This window comes from Heptranchias perlo, chromosome 4 (genome assembly GCF_035084215.1).
Source record: "Heptranchias perlo isolate sHepPer1 chromosome 4, sHepPer1.hap1, whole genome shotgun sequence".
NCBI classification, from domain to species: Eukaryota; Metazoa; Chordata; class Chondrichthyes; order Hexanchiformes; family Hexanchidae; genus Heptranchias; species Heptranchias perlo.
The window spans coordinates 33,010,720-33,030,972 of record NC_090328.1 but is presented as its reverse complement, the minus strand read 5'-3'; the positions used below and the strand labels follow the sequence as shown (position 1 = coordinate 33,030,972).

At 43.0% G+C, this 20,253-nt stretch overlaps 1 protein-coding gene and 1 long non-coding RNA gene across 2 annotated transcripts in view; one reads left to right on the top strand and one right to left on the bottom strand.

Annotated features, from left to right (window-relative positions):
• Positions 1-464: 464 nt before the first annotated feature.
• Positions 465-6,174, bottom strand: LOC137320843 (uncharacterized). The gene is made up of 2 exons (XR_010962654.1): positions 5,474-6,174; positions 465-1,071 (listed from the first exon to the last, which is right to left on the bottom strand). It is a non-coding gene; the product is annotated as an uncharacterized lncRNA (long non-coding RNA).
• Positions 5,581-20,253, top strand: part of fcho2 (FCH and mu domain containing endocytic adaptor 2) — a 239,153-nt gene continuing 224,480 nt past the window's right edge. Inside the window, exon 1 of the mRNA XM_067982732.1 lies at positions 5,581-5,890. Coding sequence (XP_067838833.1) covers positions 5,864-5,890 — 27 coding nt within the window. The 5' untranslated portion in view covers positions 5,581-5,863. The remainder of the gene's footprint in view (positions 5,891-20,253) is intronic.

Here is a 20,253-nt window from a genome sequence, read left to right as displayed (position 1 = left end):
ACTTCGAGTCATGAGGTTGTGGGCTCTAGTCCCCCTCCAGGACTTCAGCATATAATCTAGGATGACACTTCACTGCAGTACTGAGGGAGTGCTCGATTATCAGACATAACTGTTTTTCAGATGAGACATTTAACTGAGGCTCCTTTTGCTTGATCAGGTAGATCTAAAAGATCTCATGGCATTAAGCGAAGAAGAGCAGGGTTTTCTCCCAAAGTCCTGGCCAAAATTTATTCCTCAAACAACATCATTAAAACATATTTTTTTTCTTTTATTTGTTCTCGGCCGGGATTTATTGTTCAACCCCAGTTGCCATTGAGAAGGTGGTGGTGGTGGGCTTTCTTCTTGAATGCTGCAGTCCACGTGGTGAAGTTATTCCCATAATGCCAATAGGTGGAGGATTCCAAGAATTTGGCCCGGAGTATTATAAGCTGGTTAGCCTGGTAGTGAAGGATAGAATACTAGAGCCTGGTCTTCAGTTGCTTCCAAGCCTTTATTCACAGAGCTCCACATTACACACCACACCCTGGATCAGCTCTTACACATGGATACAAGAGAGAGTCCCAATTGATACACATCACCCAAATACAATTAACACATTGATATAAATCACATGGATACAATTAACACAGAGACAATGAAGGAACGGCGATATATGTCCAAGTATGGATGGTGTTGTCTTGCAGGGGAATTTGGAGGTGATGGTGTTCCCATGCACCCGCTGCCCTTGTCCTTCTAGGTGGTGGAGGTGGCGGGTTTCGGAGGTACTACCGAAGAAGCCTCGACAACTTGCTCCCTGAACCGAGGGTGAATAGTAGGTGGTAATCAACAGGCGATTTCCTTGCCTATGTTTGACTTGAAGCCGTGAAATTACATGGGGTCCAGAGTCAATGTTGAGGACTCCCTTCTGACTGTTTACCATTGTGGCCCCGCCTCTGCTGGGTCTGTCCTGCCAATGGGATAGGAGATACCCAGGGATGATCTGGGTCACTAGCTGATGGGTATGATTCTGTGTGTATGACTGTATCAGGCTGTTGGTTGACTGGTCTGTGGGACAGCTCTCCCAGATGAGCCCTAGGTATATGTGGGGAGGGGAAGAAGCAGGGAACATAATTTTAAAAGTTACTAATTTTACACACTGTACCAAACCTGAAAACATCAAAAAATTGCTCTGAATCTTTATTGAATGGGGTAACAGGGTTTCCATAATTAACTTCTGTCTTCTACAAACATTTTTTTCTCCTCTCCTTAAGACATTGAGTACTTGCCAGGATAGGATTCCATCAGCATCAGCAGACCTCCAGTAAAGAAAGAAATAATTTAAATTTATATAGCACCTTTCACCTCCTGGGGATATCTGCAAACACTTCACAGCCAATGAATTACTTTTTGAAATATAGTCACTTGTTATTTAGGCAACTGCAGCAGCTAATTTTCACAGTGAGGTCCTACAAGCAGCAATGAGATAAATGTTGGTTCAGGGATAAATGTTGGCAAGGACAGCAGGAGAATGCCCTGCTCCTCTTTGAATACACAGAGAGAACCATGATTTAACATCTCATCCTAAAGATAGCACCTCCAACAATACACCACTCTCTCAGTACTGCACTAATGTGTCAGTCAAGATTACGTGCTCAAGTCTGGGAGGAAGACTTGAACTCACAACCTTCTAACTCAGAGGCAAGAATGCCACCACAGAAGAAAGCAGGCACTAGGTATAATTCAGATCTGACCCGCAAACAAGACAGGAATAGGTCTGAAAGGCAAGTGTTATAGGAAGTATGCTCATATCACAGTATCATAAGAGGTGCAGCACAGGAGGGGGCATTTGGCCCATCGTACCTGTGGATAGCTCTTTCAAAGAGCCGGCAATTAGTCCCATTCTCCATAGCTCTGTAAATTTTTCACCTTCAAGTTATTAACCAATTCCCTTTTGAAAGTTACTATTGAATCTGCTTCCACCACCCTTTCAGGCAGTGCATTCCAGATCATTACAAATCGCTGCGTAAAAAAACATTTCCTCATTTTGCCTCTGGCTCTTTTGCCGATCACCTTCAATCTGTGACCTCTGATTACTGACCCTTCTGCCACTGGAAACAGTTTCTCCTTATTTACTCTGTCAAAACCATTCATGATTTTGAACACCTCTATCAAATCTCCCTTCAACCTTCTCTGTTCTAAGGAGAACAACCCCAGCTTCTGCAATCTCTCCACATAACTGAAGTCACTCATCCCTGGTACCATTCTCTCTTCTGCACCATCTCTAAGGCCTTGACATCCTTCCTAAAATGTGGTGCCCAAAATTGAACTCCAGCTGAGGCCTAACCAGTGTTTTATAAAGGTTTAGCATAACTTCCTTGCTTTTGTACTCTATGCCTCTTAATAAAGCCCAGGATCCCATATCCTTTTTTTTAAAAAACAGTCTTTTCAACTTGTCCTGCCACCTTCGAAGATTTGTGTATGTGCATCCCCAGGTCTCTCTGTTCCTGTACCTCTAAAATTGTACCATTTAGTTTATATTGCCTCCCCTCATTCTTTCTACCAAAATGTATCACTTCATACTTCTCTGCGTTAAATTTCATCTGCCATGTGTCTGCCCATTTCACCAGTCTGTCTATGTCCTCCTGAAGTCTGTTACTATCCTTCACATTGTTTACTACATTTCCGAGTTTCGTGTCATCTCCAAACTTTGAAATTATACCCTCTATACCCAAGTCCAGGTCATTAATATATATCAAAAAGAGCAGTGGTCCTAATACTGACCCCTGGGGAACACCACTACATACTTCCCTCCAGTCTGAAAAATAACTGTTCACCACTACTCTCTGCTTTCTGTCCCTTAGCCAATTTTGTATCCATGCTGCCACTGTCCCTTTAATCCCATGGGCTTTAATTTTGCTAACAAGTCTATTATGTGGTACTTTATCAAATGCCTTGTGAAAGTCTATATGCACATCAACTGCGCTACCCTCATTAACCCTCTCTGTTATTTCAAAGAACACAATCAAGTTAGTCAAACGTGATTTTCCTTTAACAAATCCGTGCTGACTTTCATTTATTAGCCCATACTTTTCCAAGCGCCAATTCATTTTGTCCCGGATTATTATCGCAAAGTTTTCCCACCACCAACGTTAGGCTGACTGGCCTGTAATTGCCGAGTTTATCCCTCTTCCCATTTTTGAACGGGGGTGTGACATTTGCAATCCTCCGGTACCATCCCCACTTCTAAGGAGGATTGGAAACATGTGGCCAGAGCCTCCGGAATCTCCACCCTTACTTCCCTCTGTAACCTAGGATGCATCCCATCTGAACTGGGTGACTTTTCTACTTTGAGTACTGCCAATCTTTTAAGTACCTCCTCTTTATCTATTTTTATCCTATCCAATATCACTACTACCTCCTCCTTTATTGCTACAATGGCAGCATCCTCTTCTCTAATGAAGACGGATGCAAAGTATTCATTTAGTACCTCAGCTATGCCCCTCTGCCTCCACAAGAGCATCTTTTTTGTCCCTAAACAGCACCCTTTCTTTTGACTATCTTTTTACTATTTATTTGTTAATAAAAGACTTGTATGTTAGCCGCTAATCTATTCTCATACTGTCTCTTTGCCCCTTTTATTTCCTTTTTTAGATCTCCTCTGTACTTTCTGTATTCAGCTTGGTTCTCCTGTATTATGAACCTTACATTTGTCATAAGCCTCCTTTTTCTGTTTCATTTTAATCTCTATATCTTTAGTCATCCAGTGAGCTCTAGCTTTGGATGCCCTTCCTTTCTCCCCCTCGTAGGAATGTGTCTACTCTGTACCCGAACTAACTCCTTGAAGGCCTCCTATTGTTCAATTACTGTTTTGCCTGCCAATTTTTGATTCCAATCCACCTGAGCAAGATCCCTTTTTAACTCAGTTTAGCATTTTCACATTTGACTATTCCTTGTCCTTTTCCATAACTATTCTAAACCTAATGATATGATCACTGTTCCCCAAATGCTCCACCTGCCCCACTTTGTTCCCTAGAACTAGATCCAGCACTGTTTCTTTTCTCGTTGGGCTGGAAACACACAGTTCCAGAAAGTTCTCTTGTACACATTTCAGGAATTCCTCCCCTTCTTTGCCCTTTATACTGTTACTGTCCCAGTCTATATTGGGATAATTGAAGTCCCCCATTATCTCTATTCGATAGTTCTTGCATTTTTCTGTAATTTGCCTCTCTATCACCTTCCCACCATTTGGTAGCCTATAGTATACACCCAGTAGTGTAATAGCTCCTTTATTGTTCCTTAATTCTAACCACATAGATTCTGTCTTTGACCCCTCAACTACATCATCCCTTTCCAGTGCTATAATAGTTTTTTTGATCAATACTGCCACCGCCCCTTTCCTTCCTGAATATCCTATAGCCAGGAATATTAAGTGCCCAATGTTCCCCTTCTTTGAGCCGGGTCTCTGTTATTGCCATTATATCATAGTCCCATTTGGCAACTTGAGCCTGCAGCTCACCAACCTTATTTGCTATGCTATGTGCATTTACGCACATGCACTCCAAACTCATCTTAATCTGCCTTGTATTTGCCCCGTCTGATCCCTCCTATTTCTGAACTCTTTATTTGTGTTATTTGTTCTTTTTAATGTATTACTCATCAATCTCCCATGAAAGTCAAGATCAGTACAATGCTGAAAAGTTTTAGCTCAATGTTCCCAAAGAATGTGATGGCTATACAGAAGCTGCTACTACAGAGATTAAAAAATAATGGAGTAAAGTTGAGAATTTAATTAGAGCAGAATCTATTACTGTTTTTATTTTGACATGATACATTTGCAACATGAAAACGGAATCCACAGAAACCACATGACTCACTGACAACAATGAAAGGATATTGATGAACATTGCTGCCTACCTGGCTGTGCTGCAATTAAAATGAATTAATTCATAGAGCAGCAGGCACACCAACAAATCAACAACTTAATGAAGCTGTGAGCACCAGTGTATTAATAAACTCAAAGCAGCAGAGCACAAATAAATAAATTATTGGAGCAGCGGGTAAACCAGCAAATTAGTACGTTAATGGAGCAGTGGGCACACCAACAAATCAATAAATTATAGAAGCAGCAGGCGCTGTAAATTAAAAAAAATTAATAGTGCACTGGACAGAGCAACAAATCAGTAAACAGCAACAGGAACACCAACCAATTAATATATTGATGGGGTGAATTTCTACCATCATCCTACTTTTGCCATCCCTGTTTTCTTTCTCCCCCGACACTCTGTCACACAGCTACCCGTTGGGAGTCAGGTTATTGTTATTATTATTCCCCCCCCACCAGAGATGATGTCTACTTGTTGCAGAGTGGTAACTTGCTGGTTGTGCAGTATTATTTTCCGAGATTTATATTTGTTGCAAAGTGGCGACAGCTGCTGATTGTGATTTTTGTTATCGCACAGTTTATTTAGAGTGCATTTTAAAAAAAAACACACACCTTTTGCAGAGGGAGGTGGAGGAGGTTGGATTGTGACTGTGACCCCAGGGCAGGTGCTCCGCTTCTCCTCAGTTGTTGTTGTTGTTCCCGAGCAGGTCTCGCGCGGTGGTGACCGAGCGCCGTGCGCGGGCGTGGTTGCGGGCGGGCGGGCGCGTGCATGCGCCGTAGTGACAGACTGCACTCGGGCGGGCCGGCCGGAGAGTGGCAGCGCCGGAGAGTTTGTTCTTTTTATTTAAAAAAAAATCCAAGTCACTGAAACGATTCATTTAAAAAAAAAATAAACGAGAACCACCATTCCTCTCTCTCTCAAACTGAAAGCGGCCGGGGCGGGCAGGTCAGCATCACACAGTCGGCGGCAGCGACGACAAGGACGGCGGCGGCGGCTCCAAGATGTCGCAGTTCGTGGATAATTTCTGGGTACGTCGGTTGATTCTTATCCCCTTTTTAAAAAAAAAAATCCGCGTCTGACTCGCGGCGAATAAATAACCGCGTCCGGCTGTTTTCTTCTTCTTTTATGCGAGCGTAGTCCGGCCGGCTGGCTGGCTGGCTGGCAGGCAAGACGCTGCTGGCTCGAATCAGAATGTGAATGAGCCGAGCTCTCTGGTTCTGGGGTATGTCTGGGAGGAGGTTTACGCGAGTGCGCCGGATTGGGCCTTCTTGCGGCGCTGAGCTGAAAGTATCTGTGCAACCAAACCTGTATTTTTCAGGGGGGAGGGGGGTGAGAGACAAAAGAAGAGGAACGCCCCGCCCAACTACCACATGATTGGCGCACGTCTATCGGAATTGAATGTTGATGTTTCTGATTGGTCAGGCTGCACGTCTGTCACGCGTCTCCGTTCTTCCGTAAACAAGTTAGTGTGGCGGGTGGAGAGGGGAGAGGGGAGGGGGGGAATGAGTTGGGAAGAACCGCAGGAAGGAGACTTAAAATCTCATGTCGTAACGATAAAGCAATTGACATCAAAAAATAAACAAGTGGTCTGTTTCTCTAAACTTTCTTTAAAATTAATATTTTAACTTTTTTAATAGTTTTTTTTTATTTCTCGCGTTTCAAGTTGTTAAATGCAGCTAGAGTTTGCGGAAGTCGATGATAGTGGCACTGGTGCTAGGAAAATTGGGTGTTTCCCATTTTGTAGCCAGTTTTTCAGAAAATGGGGTGGTACTATGTTAAGGATCGTTGCTGTAAACTGACAACATACCACATGTACGGCCTGATGGAGTCTGCACGGGTTAAAAACCTTGTTAGTAAAAATCTATCCCTTTTTAGCCGCACCCAACTGTTGCCTTAGTTGACTTAATGAGAAATCTGTGATTCGGTGGTACTTGTATACCAGATCATTGTATATGTTGAAATTGAGCCTGGACAATGAATGAAGTACCATAAGTAACCAAACTCGATTTAAAAAGACCCCACCCCACACAAGAACCATGTGGAATAAATAGGCTTTTCACACAAATAATACCTGTTGTTTTGGATTTATCTCCATTTGGAGCCAAAGGTAAATTTCAGTCCCATTGGCAAGGAATTGTTTGTGATTTCTTCACGCTTGCATTTTCTTTGTATAGGTCAAAATATATTGGATAGGTTACTTATGAGGTTTCCAACTAAAGTGTGGTTGTTGGAAGTAGAATTGGTAAAATATAACAGTGTAGTAGACTTTGAAAGGCACAGGTGTGTTATCTATTTCTGTATTAGGGTTCCCATCTTAGCACTAAGGCAGTGCGAGGACCAATAGACTGCATTTGGAGCTGCTACTCTCATACAGTGATAGTATTAAACACCAACAGGTCAGGTACAACTTGATTGAATGCAGAAGCACGCTCTCCCGACAGTGTGCCTCAGCTTCAGTTGTATAGAGCCTTGGTCAGATCCCATCTGAAGTACTGCATTCAGTTTTGGGAACCACACCTCGGGAAGGAAATATTGGCTTTGGAGGGGGTGCAGTGCAGATTCACCAGACTGATACTACTGCTTAAGAGGATTAAATTATGAGGACATGTTTCATAAACTTGGTTTGTATTCCCTTGAGTATGGAAGATTGAGGGATGATCTGGTTCAGATGTTTAAAATGTTAAGAGGATTCAATCAGGTAAATAGAGAAACTTATTTCCTCTGATGGGGGAAATCAGGAATGGGGGGACATAATCTTAAAATTAGTTAGGCCATATAGGAGGGAAATCAGGAAGCACTTTTTCACACAAAGGGTAGTAGAGATCTGGAATTCTCTGCCCAAAAGGCTGTGGATATTGGGACAGTTGGAGCTTTCAAGAATGAGATTGATAGATTTTTGATAGCTCCATATCGCCTTGATAAGTCTAAGGTGGGTATATGGAGTTGAGGTACAGATCAGCCAAGATCTAATTGACTGGTGGAGCAGACTCCAGGTGCTGAATGGTCTACTCCTGTTCCTATACTTCAGCCACACTCCCAACAGTGTGCCTCAGCCACAACTTTAGAGTACCCAACACAGCAACAAAGTGAACTTTTTTCTACTTCTTACACCAGCCATTATGTTGCCTTTCTGAACGAGATTGAGGGTTAGTGTCAAATTAGGGCCAGTTTTGTACTACAGGCCCCTGCCCAATAGGAATCAGATTCAGACTACCCAAACTCATTTCACATAAGACCCTTGCAGCCATTATCCTGGGATGGATTTCAATCCAAGTTTCAGCGGTGAAAGGTCAATATCTAGCCTGTTGCACCAGGATTGTTTAGTGTCACTAAATGCTCTCCGCGCGCCCCCCCCCCCCCCCCCAAACCCTTATCTAATGTCGATAGTAATATTTAATTTGATCTTAATTCTAGCAGAGCTGATGGTGATGAAACATCAGAAACCTACTTCATGTTTACTGTGATATATTTTTGAATAATGTTAAAGCCTAAATCTGTATTTAACCATTGAAATAATAATGCTAAACATGATTGGCTGAGGAATCATGCTTTGTGAGAAATAATTTTTCTCGGCTGCTCACTGGTTTGTGCCAGTGGGTGATTGTTTTCAATTAGTGATGCTGGGGGCAAAAGAATGAAGGTTATTGGCCCTTGATAATTCAAAGAAAGTGGGTCAGCATTTGAATTCGTTTTCTAAAGGGGGGGGAAGTTCAAGGTTTTGATTAAATATTAACTGTAAACTGTTGCCCCTTGGTGTACTGATGCGCCTGAAATATTACCTTCATAATCCTACCACGAGATTGCTGTTGATTTTGAACTGTGAAAAATTGCCTGTATATTGTACATTTCATTAAAACGTGTGATTTTAATTTATGCATGAAAGGTAGATTAACTTTACTCTAGGAGTTGTGTTTCTGTAATGAGTGAATTAAAACAAATAATGCCTGATCACATATGCAGTACTGGTTGTTATTAGATGAATATTGGTGTTGTCCCATCTGTATTTATGTGGGGGAGACATTTTACAGTGTTTTCAGCATTTTGAAATGTACGTTAAAAATGCAGTCTCTTTTGAGCCGTTACCACAGCAGAACTTTTCAAATCATTCTAGAATGTCTTGCGCAATGGTGGCAGTTACGCGATGGCTGCCTGCAGGTAATAATATCTGCGGGTATTTATTTTACGAGAGTGTGACAATGATATTGCCACCCATGTAATAATATGTTGCATCAAAGTGTGTTTTAATCTTGATTCTGTATTTACTAGCTCAGTCTGTAACTTAACGTTTACACAAGTACATAGGAATTGCTGGACGAGAAAACAAGGTCCATCTAGTCACCTTCTACCATCCTGGTAGTCACATGATACAACAATAATAAAGTTTATGACTAATCATGGCAATCACTATCAATTAGTCTACAACAGAGCCAGACATAAGGTGAGGATAGCCCCCAGTGGTGGAGAGCTTTGGGAATTATAGGTCCAAAGTCACCTGTTCCTCCCAAGCATGCTACACTTACCACATGTCATGTCTCAAATTACTCCTATACTGTATCCCAAAATATTATTTTCTGAAAGAAATCTAGCTAATTTGCATTTGAACAAACATAGGAACAGGAGTAGGCCATTTAGCCCCTCGAGCCTGTTCTGCCATTCATTGAGATCATGTCTGATCAAACTCCATATATCCGCCTTAGTCCCATATCTCTAAATACCTTTGGTTAACAAAAATCTATCAATCTCAGATTTAAAATTAACAATTGAGCTAGCACCAACTGCCGTTTGCGAAAGAGATTTCAAAACTTCTACCACCCTTTGTGTGTAGAAGTGTTTCCTAACTTCACTCCTGAAAGTCCTGGCTCTAATTTTTAGGCTATGTCCCCTAGTCCTAGACTCCCCAACCAGTGGAAATAATTTCTCTCTATCTACCCTATCAGTTTCCCTTAATATCTTGAAAACTTCGATCAAATCACCCCTTAATCATCTAAATTCCAGGGAATACAACCCTAGTTTGTGTAATCTCTCCTTGTAATTTAACCCTTGGAGTCCAGGTATCATTTAGTAAATCTACACTGCACTCCCTCCAAGGCCAGTATATCCTTCCTAAGGTGCGGTGCCCAGGTACTCCAGGTGTGGTCTAAACAGGGCTTTTCATAGCTGTAGCATAACTTCTACCCCCTTCAATTCTAGACCTCTAGATATAAAGCCAGCATTCCATTAGCCTTTTTGATTATTTTCTATACCTGTCCATGACATTTTAATAATCTATGTACATGGACCCCTACGTCTCTTTGGACCTCCACTGTTTTGAACTTTTCGCCATTTAGAAAGTATTCTGATCTATCCATTTTAGGTCCAAAGTGGATGACCTCACATTGGGCAAAACTGTGGCAAATGGATTTCGTTCACTTAATCTGTTGATGTCTCTGTAATTTTATGCTTCCATCTACACTGCTTACAATGCTGCCTATCTTTGTGTCATCGGCAAACTTAGATATGTGGCTCTCTATCCCGTCATCTAAGTCGTTAATAAATAGAGTGAATATTTGAGGCCCCAACACAGTTCCCTGTGGTACACCACTAGTCACATCCTGTCAATTTGAGTACCTGCCCATTATCCCTACTCTCTGTCTCCTGCTGCTCAGCCAATTTCATAACCAGGTCAGTAATTTGCCCTCAATTCCATGAGCTTCAACTTTAACTAACAGTCTCTTATGAGGAACTTTATCGATGCCTTCTGGAAGTCCATATGAACAACATCCATAGACATTCCCCTATCCACTACTTCAGTCACCGCTTCAAAAAATTCAATCAGGTTCATTAGGCATGACCTACCCTTTACAAATTCATGCTGGCTCTCTCTGATCAGCTGAAAATTTTCAAGATGTTCATTCAGTCACTCTATCCTTAATTATAGACTCTAGTATTTTTCCGACAAAGGATATTAGGCTAACTGGTCTATAATTCCCTGGTTTCCCCCTCACATCTTTCTTAAATAGCGGAGTGACATGTGCAATTTTCCAATCGAAAGGAACGGTTCCTGAATCGAGAGAACTTTGGAAGATTATAGTTAGGGCATCTCCAATGTTCTCACCTACTTCCTTTAAAACCCTGCGATGGAAACCATCTGGTCCTGGGGATTTGTCACTCTTTAGTGCCATTATTTTCTTCATGACTGTTAATTTGCTTACATTAATTATGGTGAATCCCTGTCCCTGATTCAAAATTAGTTTCCTTGGAGTGTCTGGCATGCTATCCTTTTCCTCAAATGTAAATACTGACACAAAGTAATTATTTAACATGTCCACCATTTCCTTATTTTCATTTATAATATCACCATTAGCAGTTTTTAAAGGGGCCCACATTACTCTTGACCACCCTCTTTTTCCTAGTATAATTGTAAAAAAAAGTTGATTTTGATATCCCTTGCAAGTTTCTTTTCATACTTCCTTTTTGTAGCTCTTACTATCTCTTTTGTCACCCTTTGCTGTTCTTTGTATCTCTCCCAGTCGCCAGGATCTGTGCCAATTTTTGCATTTTTATATGCTTTTTCTTTTAGTTTTATGTTGTCCCTTACTTCTTGTGTTGTCCATGGCTTTTTTCTTGGCAAGAATCAATAGTATCTGCTTTTACCTTCTCCCTGGGGAGCCTGTTCTATAGATTTACCACCTGCTCACTGAAATAATGTTTCTGCAAGCTAGTTTTGAATTTATCCTCTTTCAAGTGCAGGCCATGTCCTCTGTTTCTACTGTTCTGGATAAAGTAAAACAGATCGTCATGGTCTACATTATCTAGTCCTTTCAGAATCCTAAAAACAGCAATCTTATCACCTCTCAACCATTTCTTTTTCAGTGTGAACATGTCCAATTTACATAATCACTCCTCATAATCCAATCCCTCCATCCCTGCAATCATTCTAGTTGCTCTCTTCTGTACCCTCTCACTAGCTGCAATATTTTTGTACTGCTACAGAAAAGATCTATGTTTAAATGTGTCCTACTTGGCAGATGAACATTTTGGTTATGATTGCTCAATGAGCCAAGTGGCGTACTTCTGTGTCTATGTAGAAATATACACCACTACACCTTTTAGCTGGGATGATCATTTTGTTGTGGCATCTACTCATGGACTTGGTGTAGTCAGTTTGCTAACTCAGATTTCATCCAATAGTTGAATGTAATTTTATTAAACTTTTAAGTCTTCCCCAATAACGTGCCTCTTGAGCATTTAGGACAATGTGTATGAAAACATTATATTGTGAAGAATATTACTCTGTTATGCCATATGGACTCCACATGCTTACTTATTGGGAAGGGTGGCCATGCTCCCTGTGATCTGAGTAATTTATTTATCCTCTCCAAGTGTATGTGAACTGGGGAGACCCAAGGTGAATGCTTTGTAAATAGCAAGGTGTAATTACTGAGAGGTACATACAGACTTGTAAATGTGTAGCAGAAGTGTTACAAACGGGTATGAAATTAGCTATTCAGATGTGAAAACTAAAAGTAAATGACATTATTTTGCTTCATTCCCCCAATTTTAATTATACATTTGTATAACTATCTTCCAAAAATGCACTGTAGTGTAAAATATTAGGGTGGAAAGATGTGCACTGAGTGACTTTGTTATTAGAGCAAAGGTTACTTTGTCCGATAGTATGTTTATGGTGCTAAAGTGAGACCAGTTTACACTTAGATTATATATAAGAAATGTTCTGGGTTAAATAAGCCAATTTATTTTCATTATCAAAAATTAGTTTTTTTTAATATAAACAATTGGTTAAAGTTTGCCAAAAATGGTATAGCTTCCTTATTAAATGGATGAGTTAAGTTTGTGCGTAATAAAACTCTGATCATTGGAATTTTATTTTTCACCTAATCCCACCCTCTTGGTCAAATACACAGTACAGTGTTATTTGCTGTTGCATCAAAGTCTGGTTTCTTCTGTAAAAGAGTGTTATGTTATACCCACAGTGGCTTGCTCATTTACAGAGTGCCACACCCTGCTGTTAAGTGCAACTCAGTAAAATTTAAATTTATAATGACTTTCTGGTTAAAGGACTGAATAGTTGAGCCATGCAGAACAGAAATTTGACCTGTGGCCTGTTGAGTTAGCTGATCTCAGCTGGTGCTACAGTTGGCATCAAAGCCTCTGGGTTTGGGAGAGAAAATTGGCCAGGACTTTTGCTGCTGATTGCTATTCAGCATTTCCTGCTGGAAGTGTATGTGTCAGGACAGGATCAAGTTTGGCTGTGATGCCTTCCACTACCAAGTACTCAAATCAAATAGTCCTCATCACAATTCTGCCTTGTTTCCATATCTCTTTATCCCCTTTTGCATCATTCACCTGTCCAATCTAATCTTGAATGTTGTCTTAGCTTCGACCTCAGCCACTAAATCCTGCAAGTGAATTCGACAGCATGTGTAAAAACGTTTCTCTTGCTCTCTGTTATAAATTTCTAACATTTACTCTTACTCTTGTACCTATGGCCCCCCCAACGACTGACAAAGTCTGCTTCTATCTACCTTGTCCCATCCTTTCATAATTTTAAACACTTGAATTGCCCCGTAATCTGCATTTTTTTTATTAAATGAGAAAAACCCCAATTTTTCAGGCCTTTCAAGTCTTTCTTTTTACTCATCATAGTATCAGAGTAGGTACAGCACAGGAGGAGGCCATTCAGGCTATTGTGCCGTGCTGGCTCTTTGAAAGAGCTATCCAATTAGTCCCATTCCCCTGCTCTTTCCTCATAGCCCTGTAAATTTTCTCCCTACAAATATTTATCCAATTCCCTTTTTTCAATAGTATCTGAATAGCAGATTCAGATACTATTGAATCTGCTTCTCTTTCAGGCAGTGCATTCCAGATCGTTAAAACTTGCTGCGTAAAAAAACATTTCCTCATGTCTCCTCTGACTTTTGGCGATCACCTTAAATCTGTGACCTCTGATTACTGACTCTTCTGCCCTGGAAACAGTTACTTATTATTTACTCTATCAAAACCGTTCATGATTTTGAACACCTCTATCAAATCTCCCCTAAGCCTTCTCTGTTCTAAGGAGAACAACCCCAACTTCTGCAGTCTCTCCACATAACTGAAGTCCCCCATCCCTGGTAACCATTCTAGTAAATCTCTTCTGCACCCTGCCGAAGGCTTTGACATCCTTCCGAAAGTGTGGTGCCCAGAATTGAACACGATACTCCAACTGAGGCCTAACGAGTGTTTTATAAAGGTTTAGCATAAATTCCTTGCTTTTGTACTCTATGCCTCTGTTAATAATGCTCAGGATCCCATATTTTTTTATTCATTCATGGGATGTGGGCGTCGCTGGCAAGACCAGCATTTATTGCCCATCCATAATTGCCCTTGAGAAGGTGGTGGTGAGCCGCCTTCCTGAACTGCTGCAGTCCATGTGGTGAAGGTACTGCTACAGTGCTGTTAGGTAGGGAGTTCCAGGATTTTGACCCAGCGAAGATGAAGGAACGGCGATATATTTCCAAGTCATGATGGTGTGTGACTTGCAGGGCTGGTGTTTCCGTGCACCTGCTGCCCTTGTCCTTCTAGGTGGTAGAGGTCGTGGGTTTGGAAGGTGCTGTCGAAGAAGCCTTGGCAAGTTGCTGCAGTGCATCTTGTAGATGGTACACAGTGCAGCCACGGTATGCCAGTGGTGGAGGGCGTGAATGTTTAAGGTGGTGGGCTGCTTTGTCCTGGATGGTGTCGAGCTTCTTGAGTGTTGTTGGAGCTGCACTCATCCAGGCAAGTGGAGAATATTCCATTACACTCCTGACTTGTGCCCTGTAGATGGTGGAAAGACTTTGGGGAGTCAGGAGGTGAGTCACTCTCCGCAGAATACCCAGCCTCTGACCTGTTCTTGTAGCCACAGTATTTATGTGGCTGGTCCAGTTAAGTTTCTGGTCAATGGTGACCCCCCAGGATGTTGATGGTGGGGGATTCGGCGATTGGTAATGCCATTGAATGTCAAGGGGAGGTGGTTAGACTCTCTCTTGTTGGAGGTGGTCATTGCCGGGCACTCGTCTGGTGCGAATGTTACTTGCCACTTATCAGTCCAAGCCTGGATGTTGTCCAGATCTTGCTGCATGCGGGCACGGACTGCTTCATTATCTGAGGGGTTGCGAATGGAGCTGATCACTGTGCAATCATCAGCAAACATCGCCATTTCTGACCTTATGATGGAGGGAAGGTCATTGATGAAGCAGCTGAAGATGATTGGGCCTAAGACACTGCCCTGAGGAGCTCCTGCAGCAATGTCCTGGGGCTGAGATGATTGGCCTCCAACAACCACTACCATCTTTGTGCTAGGTATGACTCCAGCCATTGGAGAGTTTTCCCCCTGATTCCTATTGACTTCAATTTTACTAGGGCTGCTTGGTGCCACATTTGGTCAAATGCTGCTTGATGTCAAGGGCAGTCACTCTCACCTCACCTCAGGAATTCAGCTCTTTTTTCCATGTTTGAACCAAGGCTGTAACGAGGTCTGGAGCTCAGTGGTCCTGGTGGAACCCAAACTGAGCATCGGTGAGCAGGTTATTGGTGAGTAAGTGCCGCTTGATAGCACTGTCAACGATACCTTCCATCACTTGGCTGATGATTGAGAGTAGACTGATGGGGCGGGAATTGGCCAGATTGGATTTGTCCTGCTTTTTGTGGACAGGACATACCTGAGCAATTTTCCACATTGTCGGGTCGATGCCAGTGTTGCAGCTGTCCTGGAACAGTTTGGCTAGAGGCACGGCTAGTTCTGAAGCACAAGTCTTCAGCACTACAGCCGGGATGTTGTCGGGGCCCATAGCCTTTGTTGTATCCAGTGCACTCAGCTGTTTCTTCCGCCATTTTGATTCAATCCATGTGATATGAAGACTGGCTTCTGTGATGGTGGGGTATCGGGAGGAGGCCGAGATGGATCATCTACTCGGCACTTCTGGCTGAAGATGGTTGCAAACGCTTCATCCTTGTCTTTTGCACTCACGTGTTGGACTCTACCATCATTGAGGATGGGGATGTTTACAGAGCCTCTTCCTCCTGTTAGTTATCATAGAATCATAGAAGTTACAACATGGAAACAGGCCCTTCGGCCCAACATGTCCATGTCGCCCAGTTTATACCACTAAGCTAGTCCCAATTGCCTGCACTTGGCCCATATCCCTCTATACCCATCTTACCCATGTAACTGTCCAAATGCTTTTTAAAAGACAAAATTGTACCCGCCTTTACTACTGCCTCTGGCAGCTCGTTCCAGACACTCACCACCCTTTGAGTGAAAAAATTGCCCCTCTGGACCCTTTTGTCTCTCTCCCCTCTCACCTTAAATCTATGTCCCCTCGTTATAGACTCCCCTACCTTTGGGAAAAGATTTTGACTATCGAGCTTATCTATGCCCCTCATTATTTTATAGACTTCTATAAGATCACCCCTTAACCTCCTACTCTCCAGGGAAAAAAGTCCCAGTCTATCTAACCTCTCCCTATAAGTCAAACCATCAAGTCCCGGTAGCATCCTAGTAAATCTTTTCTGCACTCTTTCTAGTTTAATAATATCCTTTCTATAATAGGGTGACCAGAACTGTACACAGTATTCCAAGTGTGGCCTTACTAATGTCTTGTACAACTTCAACAAGACATCCCAACTCCTGTATTCAATGTTCTGACCAATGAAACCAAGCATGCCGAATGCCTTCTTCACCACCCTATCCACCTGTGACTCCACTTTCAAGGAGCTATGAACCTGTACTCCTAGATCTCTTTGTTCTATAACTCTCCCCAACGCCCTACCATTAACGGAGTAGGTCCTGGCCCGATTCGATCTACCAAAATGCATCACCTCACATTTATCTAAATTAAACTCCATCTGCCATTCATCGGCCCACTGGCCCAATTTATCAAGATCCCGTTGCAATCCTAGATAACCTTCTTCACTGTCCACAATGCCACCAATCTTGGTGTCATCTGCAAACTTACTAACCATGCCTCCTAAATTCTCATCCAAATCATTAATATAAATAACAAATAACAGCGGACCCAGCACCGATCCCTGAGGCACACCGCTGGACACAGGCCTCCAGTTTGAAAAACAACCCTCTACAACCACCTTCTGTCTTCTGTCGTCAAGCCAATTTTGTATCCAATTGGCTACCTCACCTTGGATCCCGTGAGATTTAACCTTATGTAACAACCTACCATGCGGTACCTTGTCAAAGGCTTTGCTGAAGTCCATGTAGACCACGTCTACTGCACAGCCCTCATCTATCTTCTTGGTTACCCCTTCAAAAAACTCAATCAAATTCGTGAGACATGATTTTCCTCTCACAAAACCATGCTGACTGTTCCTAATCAGTCCCTGCCTCTCCAAATGCCTGTAGATCCTGTCCCTCAGAATACCCTCTAACAACTTACCCACTACAGATGTCAGGCTCACCGGTCCGTAGTTCCCAGGCTTTTCCCTGCCGCCCTTCTTAAACAAAGGCACAACATTTGCTACCCTCCAATCTTCAGACACCTCACCTGTAGCTCTCGATGATTCAAATATCTCTGCTCGGGGACCCGCAATTTCCTCCCTAACCTCCCATAACGTCCTGGGATACATTTCATCAGGTCCCGGAGATTTATCTACCTTGATGCGCGTTAAGACTTCCAGCACCTCCCTCTCTGTAATATGTACACTCCTCAAGACATCACTATTTATTTCCCCAAGTTCCCTAACATCCATGCCTTTCTCAACCGTAAATACCGATGTGAAATATTCATTCAGGATCTCACCCATCTCTTGTGGTTCCGCACATAGATGACCTTGTTGATCCTTAAGAGGCCCTACTCTCTCCCTAGTTACTCTGTTGCCCTTTATGTATTTGTAGAAGCTCTTTGGATTCTCCTTTGCCTTATCTGCCAAAGCAATCTCATGTCCCCTTTTTGCCCTCCTGATTTCTCTCTTAACTCTACTCCGGCAATCTCTATACTCTTCAAGGGATCCACTTGATCCCAGCTGCCTATGCATGTCATATGCCTCCTTCTTCTTTTTGACTCCCGAGTCATCCAAGGTTCCCTACTTCTACCAGCCTTGCCCTTCACTTTATAAGGAATGTGCTTACCCTGAACCCTGGTTAACACACTTTTGAAAGCCTCCCACTTACCAGACGTCCCTTTGCCTGCCAACAGACTCTCCCAATCAACTTCTGAAAGTTCCTGTCTAATACCATCAAAATTGGCCTTTCCCCAATTTAGAATTTTAACTTTTGGGCCAGACCTATCATTCTCCATAGCTACCTTAAAACTAATGGAATTATGATCACTGGTCCTAAAGTGATCCCTCACTAACACTTCTGTCACCTGCCCTTCCTTATTTCCCAAGAGGAGGTCAAGTTTTGCCCCCTCTCTAGTCGGGCCATCCACATACTGAATGAGAAATTCCTCCTGAATACACTCAACAAATTTCTCTCCATCCACGCCCCTAATGCTATGGCTGTCCCAGTCAATGTTGGGAAAGTTAAAGTCCCCTACTATTACCACCCTATTTTTGTTGCAGCTGTCTGTAATCTCCGTACATATTTGCTCCTCAATTTCCCGTTGACTATTTGGGGGTCTGTAGTACAATCCTATCAAAGTGATCTCTCCCTTATTTTTTAGTTCTACCCATATCGACTCAGTGGGAGAATCCTCGGATATATCCCCTCTCACTACTGCCGTGATGTTCTCCCTAATCAAGAACGCAACTCCTCCTGCTCTCTTACCTCCTGCTCTATCTTTCCTATAGCATCTGTACCCTGGAACATTGAGCTGCCAGTCCTGCCCCTCCCTTAGCCATGTTTCAGTAATAGCTATAACATCCCAGTCCCATGTACCCATCCATGCCCTGAGTTCATCTGCCTTGCCCATCAGACTTCTTGCATTGAAATAAATGCAGTTTAATCTAGACTTCCCTTGGTCTTTGCCCTGCTTTCTCAGACCATCTGTCCGGTCATGTTTTGTACACTCTCCCTTACTGCCTTTTGTTTCTGTCACCACTTTACTTCCCACTGACTTCCTGCATCGGTTCCCATCCCCCTGCCACATTAGTTTAAACCCTCCCCAACAGCACTAGCAAACACTCCCCCTAGGACATTGGTTCCAGTCCTGCCCAGATGCAGACCGTCCAATTTGTACTGGTCCCACCTCCCCCAGAACCGGTTCCAATGGCCCAGGAATTTGAATCCCTCCCTCTTGCACCATCTCTCAAGCCACGTATTCATCCTAGCTATCCTGTCATTCCTACTCTGACTAGCCCGTGGCACTGGTAGCAATCCTGAGATTACTACCTTTGAGGTCCTACTCTTTAGTTTAACTCCTAACTCCCTAAATTCAGCTTGTAGGACCTCATCCTGTTTTTTACCTATATCGTTGGTGCCTATATGCACCACGACAACTGGCTGTTCACCCTCCCCCTCCAGAATGTCCTGCAGCCGCTCCGAGACATCCCTGACCCTTGCACCAGGGAGGCAACATACCATCCTGGAGTCTCGGTTGCGTCCGCAGAAACGCCTGTCTATTCCCCTTACAATCGAGTCCCCATCACTATAGCTCTGCCACTCTTTTTCCTGCCCTCCTGTGCAGCAGAGCCAGCCACGGTGCCATGAACCTGGCCACTGTCACCTTCCCCTGGTGAGCCATCTCCCCCAACAGTATCCAAAACGGTATACCTGTTTTGGAGGGAGATGACCGCAGGGGACCAATGCACTGCCTTCCTACTCTTCCTCTGTCTGTTGGTCACCCATTCACTATCTCCCTCAGTAATTTTTATCTGTGGTGTGACCAACTCACTGAACGTGCTATCCACGACTTTCTCAGCATTGCGGATGCTCCAAAGGGAGTCCATCCGCAGCTCCAGAGCCGTCAAGCGGTCGAACAGTAGCTGCAGCTGGACACACTTCCCGCAGGTGAAGGAATCAGGGACACAGGAAGGATCCCTGAATTCCCACATCCCACAAGAGGAACATGACACGGCCCTGGGATCTCCTGCCATGTCTTAACCCTTCAGTTAGCTTAACAACAACTACAATGTCAAGAGAAAAAAAAAGGAAAGAAAAACTACTTACCACTCCCTTTAAGGAGTTTACTCCTTTAAATTATTCTTAATTTAGAGAATGTTAACTACACTAGGGACCTTGATTCACTAAAAAAAACGCTACTTGCTTTAAGACCTGCAGACCTTGCCTTTCTTTTTACTTTCGTTACTGTAGATAAGTAGAAATACTCACCTGAACCTACTCACCAATCAGGTTCCTCCCCTGTGTCACGTCCCTTTCTGATTCCTGATGTCACTTCGAACTCCGTCGCAGCTCCCTCTGCTCCGATCCGCTCCTCTCAGCTGTTCTCAGCGCTCTGAAATCCCGCCTTTTTATGCG